Source organism: Monopterus albus, unplaced genomic scaffold, assembly GCF_001952655.1.
Source record: "Monopterus albus unplaced genomic scaffold, M_albus_1.0 scaffold195.1, whole genome shotgun sequence".
Lineage (NCBI taxonomy): Eukaryota > Metazoa > Chordata > Actinopteri > Synbranchiformes > Synbranchidae > Monopterus > Monopterus albus.
The window spans coordinates 153,651-159,446 of record NW_018128075.1 but is presented as its reverse complement, the minus strand read 5'-3'; the positions used below and the strand labels follow the sequence as shown (position 1 = coordinate 159,446).

General features: G+C 40.0%; 1 protein-coding gene across 1 annotated transcript in view; it reads right to left on the bottom strand.

Moving 5' to 3' along the window:
* The window catches only part of cacna1ab (calcium channel, voltage-dependent, P/Q type, alpha 1A subunit, b), a 112,229-nt gene that overhangs the window by 33,092 nt on the left and 73,341 nt on the right, over window positions 1-5,796 (bottom strand). Inside the window, 4 exon segments of the mRNA XM_020617855.1 lie at window positions 3,617-3,700; window positions 4,064-4,174; window positions 4,684-4,848; window positions 4,961-5,162. Of these exon segments, the coding sequence (XP_020473511.1) occupies window positions 3,617-3,700; window positions 4,064-4,174; window positions 4,684-4,848; window positions 4,961-5,162 (562 nt within the window).

Here is a 5,796-nt window from a genome sequence, read left to right as displayed (position 1 = left end):
TTATATATTTTATTGTTACTATAAAAATGTTTTATAATGTTTTCCAGGGAATTGATTATTCATTTTAAGTGCATGTATGTAAAAACTGATTATGTTAATAATAAACCTCACTATGTCATTGAGTACAAAAGGTTTGCAAGGTCACCACACAGAAAGCACATGCAGTGGGGTCAAGGGGGTGGGAGACAGAGGGTAAGGAATGGGTCAGAGGGTCCACATGACCAATGAGGATGCAGCAGAAAACTTGGAGAGATAAATTACAAACCAACCAGAATCTACATGTGCGAAGATGAAGAAAGACAAATGGGAAGGGAGTTTTAAAAAATTTTTTCGGTAAGTTATAGCACATCGTGAGTGGGTGAGACAGTTGGTCGTGTGCTTTATAGAGAGCCGAAGTGAAACCAGAACTTCTGGGTTGTGCTCCGGGAGAGAAAAAACCCCGTTCAAAGTTAATGGCTAAAAATCCAGCCTTGGAACACAACGTTTTCAATAGTATGTTGCGAATTTCACTACGTTTGCTTACACTGTAACGATATATTTCTTTAAAATTATGTATTATTGACATTACCGTAATATTTCTGTTTTTATCGGGCTTTAATCAACACCATTTCCCAGAAGCCCGAGCCTGTCAAGGTTTAAATGTCACCAGCTGATGCTGATGGACTTAAGCTAAAAAAGTTGAGAGAGGTGAGAGTAAAGCCAGATAAACACAGTTAACCTTGTGCTACTTGGACCGCCGAAGTCCAGAAGAGTAGTAAATAAGAGAACTGTAGTTTTTCTGATGCTAAAAAAATTAATCATTAATTAACACAGTTAAAACCACAAAGGTTTCAACTTTCAGTAGAAGGGTTGTAATGGTTGGTGGCTTGTCTCAGAATATGAAAAATAAATCCCCAATGATTTGGTTTTTACAATGACTGATCAAAAATGCTCAAAAAGAGAGAATCACTGAAGCTAGTGGAACAATGGCTAACCGGTTCTGACATGTCTTCAGCTCTCTATTGGGCAGGTGCATGGAGTGAAATGCACATCATCATCATTATCATCATGGCACCATCACCGCATATCATGGTGCAGCACAGATGGACAACGCGATGAAAGGTTTCATAGTGCATTTTGGTTAAATGGTTTTATTAGAGGGGCGTAGGTTGCCAACAAAGTAGAGAGAGAAGAGAAAGCATGTAAAGAGACAGAAGAGGAAGACAGAATCATTATGGGTATCATTAAAAAGGCAGTGAAACTTCAAGTCAACAACAACAGTGAGAGATAAGTAAGTGGTTCAGCCCTTCTCAGGTTCCAGCTTTGTTATAAAACCATATTACTGTATATCTACTTATTCGGTTAAGCTAATGAGAAACTGGTTCCAAACTGGTGCATCAAGGAATTCTGGTCGCTCTACAAAATGTGAAGTTAAGTATTAAGACAATAACCTTTAAGTATTTTGCAATGTTTGTGCAATATTTCCTCCCTTTACACTGATATGTATTTGGATTGTAGTTTTGATTTCTTACTGTATTGATTTATCAACACTGTTTGTGACATGTTATAGAGACTGAGAATGTCAGTTGTAAAATGCATTTCCTGTGCTTGCATTATAAACTATAGGATTCCATTTCACTTTAAGTGTTTATGTCGGACTGAACTGTGCAGATTCCCTTCCTCTCCTTATTTGATTTCATTACTAAGTAGATTTTGATTCAGTTTGGGGGCAATTTTTAGTAACAAACTTTACTAACTTCACCTTTGTTACCCTGAACTAACAGCTGGTTTGGGGCTTTGTCTGCTAAGCAGCCAAGCAACCCGTCAACATCAACATGTGATTACTAGCCAATACTAACACTAGTTTTTACTTGATTAACTAGTGCAAAGATAAATTGTACCCAGCCAGTGGGTTAGCTGCTACAGGCTGACAGATGATCGGCTGGACATCTTGATCAATATGCTTTTGGAAACAGCACTGATGTCAGTTAATGTCAGACAGCTAATAGGTTAATGTAACACCTCCAACATGGCCAGGGAGTGTCTAATAATCTGAAAACATATTTATTTTGTAGTTACTTAGCACAGTTGTTGCTAATCTAGTGAATGAGAGGAAGACTTGAACAAAATGCACTACCAATCAAAGGTCTGGACACACTTTCCCATGGAACTGAATGGGAAAGTGTGTCCAGACCTTTGACTGGCGCTGTACTGTATATAGCAGCTGAACAACAGAGAGGGGCTGAAGCTGCAGCTGAATCCCACAAACCTAACTCAAATCTCTTATATGTATAATGACAGAATAAAACACAAATATACAGACAGACAAACAACAAACAGTGAGATAAACATGAGTGTGTTTACAGGTAATATGGTACAAATTGACATTTAACCCCAAAGATCAGACCCCACAAATCTGTTGTTCATTTGCACTAAACCATATACCTCGTAGTTCAACTGTTCTCAAAGTGGCTTCACAATTACTTGACATATGGGGCTGAAGCACTGCTGCACACCAGTGGATGACTGGGTAATAGTGTGACAGATTTCACTCCAAAAAGACAAATTGGAAGAATTTGGGATGAAATATTGTCACAAAAATGAAGCAGGAACCAGATAATCAATATTAAATGGATTTCAGAATGAAACCTTCCAAAACATAACAAAGAACATGACACACACAGATCACAGGGTACTTACAAGGTCCAGTAACCTAATGTTAATCTCTCTCTGTTTATCTGTTTATCATCACAATTGTATCTGCTTGTACCATTTACAGCCTGACAGAAAGATGGAATTTAGCTGATTTAACATAAAAACAATAACATAACTAGAATCATCGCTTCACGGTTGTACGCCTCTGCCAACCAGTCAAATTCATGGAAATGGACAGATGTGAGGTCACTGACCTTTGACCACCAAAATCAAATCAGTTCATCCTTAAGTTCAAGCGGACATTTGGGCCAAATTTGAATAAATTCTCTGAAGTGAATGAGATATATCCTGATATATTGTCTTCATAAGAATGTGGTAGATGGATTGATGGACAGACACATGGGCGTACGGACTGATGGACGACCCAAAAACATAATGCCTCAAGCCACAGCTATCAGCAGCGCGGAGGCATAAAAATGCAACACAGACTATTCTTTTTTGTCATAGGACAAATTAGAAATTTTGGAAAATATAATTATTTGCTTTCTTGCCAAGAGTCAGCTGGTGGACAGCATTCTCATGTCTGGACAGTAAATGCATACAGACTGAGAACAGCTAACTAGGCGCTGTCAGTGTGATAAAATCTGCCCTAGTAGCACCTCTAAAGCTCACTGTTCACCACACTGTGTCTAGTATACTTAATCCAAAGTGTAAAGATGTTATGGTTTATAAAAAACTATTTATTGGGCAGTAGCAGTGACTTCTTAGACGCTTGGTTGGAGTCTGGATGTCTGCTGAGTAATAGTGCAAGATTTTGAGGGTGTGAGCTTAAAGAACTCCACGGTGACTTTTAACTATAATAGAAGGGTGGTCAAGTTTACAACAATTACAATGTGTAACTACACAACTATTCTGATTTTTCTTTTGACTGATGACTACAGGCAACAGGTGTCATTTGGTCCAAACACTCCAAAGCACTTACCCCTAGTTCTGTCACTAATATGTCAGTGATGCTTCCAAGGACGGAGACAAAATCAAAAATATTCCAGGCATCTCTGAAGTAATTCTGTTGGGAAAGACAGAAAGGTGAAAGACATTAGGCCAATGAGAAGGCAATGCCAAGAACTGAAGGCAGGGGGTGGTAATGTATGGGAAACACCACTGGCCAGTGGTGGCGGTGTTACCGTGGAGACGGGCTGGAAGGAGGCTGACAGCATGACTACTTTGTGAAAAGATATGCTCTGGGTTTTACAGGGACAGGAAGAGCATGCTCTAGACCGTTCTACCACAATAACCCGGTTTATAAATTAAAGATAGGATGAAACGCTACTGCAAATAGACTGTGCAAGGAATATGTTGTGTGTGTGTGTGTGTGTGTGTGTGTGTGTGTGTAGGTGCTGCATGTTTGTTTTTCTTTTTTCAGTCTTACCAGAGGGCTAAAGGCAATGATTTTGAGGACTGACTCCAGGAAGAAGAAGGTGGTAAACACGATGTTGAGGTATTTCAGGACATCATCGTACGTTTTCGATGCACCCTCACACTGTAGACATATACAAATCGTAGAGAGAAAATGAAGGAGAACAGTGAAAGTGAATGTAAAAGTAACTAGCACAGTACAGTCTCATGAGTGTACGTCTTCGCCAACCAGTCGAGTTGCAGTTGACATGCGAGTTTGTCCCGACTTGTATAATATATGAAGACTCTGAAGGAATTTACTGAAAGATATCAAGTGTATTTTATGACAAAATGGAAGTTATAACCTCAGGGGCATATATGACTCTATTGTGGAGTGGCCAGTAATTATGTGATAGTGGCCATGGCCCCCCTGATGGTAGTGGCTGGTTGTGGGAAAGCTTTTTGCTCAAAACAGGTGCTGGAAACAGGGCTGATGTGTGTGAACTAAAACAGCGAAGTTGCAGACAGTACAACCAAAACCAATGAAGCTGAGAGACACTATGGAGTCAGGCTCTAAAATCCTATCACTCAAACATATTAATGTAAAAGAATCGTAAAAGAAAACATCACAGACAGCAAAAGACACAGTTGTACCTTCATCATGAGGACAATGGTGTTGAGTGCGATCAGAGTCATGATGCTGTACTCGAAGGGAGGTGACACAACAAACTGCCACATTCGGTATTGGAAGCTCAGTTTATTCTTCGGCATGTGGCGAGTCAGAGGCTTGGCATTGATGGCAAAATCTATACAGGCTCTCTGAAAGACAGAGAGGAGAGGAGTGTTACACTTACACTACTTTGTCTTTTAACTCAGTAAGAAGCTTAAAAAAATAACACCAGATATCTGAAAATTCACAGAGACTCCTCACCTCGTTCTTTTCTAAACTGTAATCTTCCATCATCTTATCTCCTTGTTCCTGGAAAGTGATGATGATGAGAGCCACAAAAATGTTTACAAAGAAGAAGGGGAAGACAACGAAGTACACCACGTAAAAGATGGACATTTCCATCCTGAAGCCTGGGCTTGGGCCCTGATCCTCATAGGTGGAATCCACGGAGTTCTTTAACACACTGTGGGATAGGCGAGAGAATCTGGTCACTACAGTGTCAATGTCAAGTCAAGTCAGATTTATTTATAAGCACATGATGGTCAACATCAACTGACCAAAGTGCTGTACAGTGAATAAAGCTGGCAAAAAAAACACATAAAGAACACATAGCAGAGAAAATACAAAATAAGATGCATACAAGCTTCTCAGTTTGATTTAAAAGCCAAGGTAAACAAATAAGTTTTTAGCTGGGACTTCAAATCTGTCGGTGTGGGTGCAGCTCTCATACAGGGGGTAGACTATTCTATAACTGGGGGCAGCTATTTCAAAGGTGTGGCCTCAATCTAGGAGCAATTGATCTGCAGAACGAAGTATCCTGGGCTATGAACATATATAAGCTCTAACAAATATAATGGAGCAAGCCCATTTAATGATTTGCATGTGCTCAGAGCGGTCACCCGTAATTGGTTAAAAGTCCACGTCTTCACGCCTTAAGCATACAAGTCTGGATACAAGACTTTAGCTACTCAACGGTCTGTGGCTGCCCTTGTCGAATTCTCCTCTTCATGATGTGCCATACATTTTCAAGAGGAGAGATCTGGGCTGCAGGCAGGCCAGTCAAGCGCAGCCACTCTGTGTCTATTAGGCCACACCGT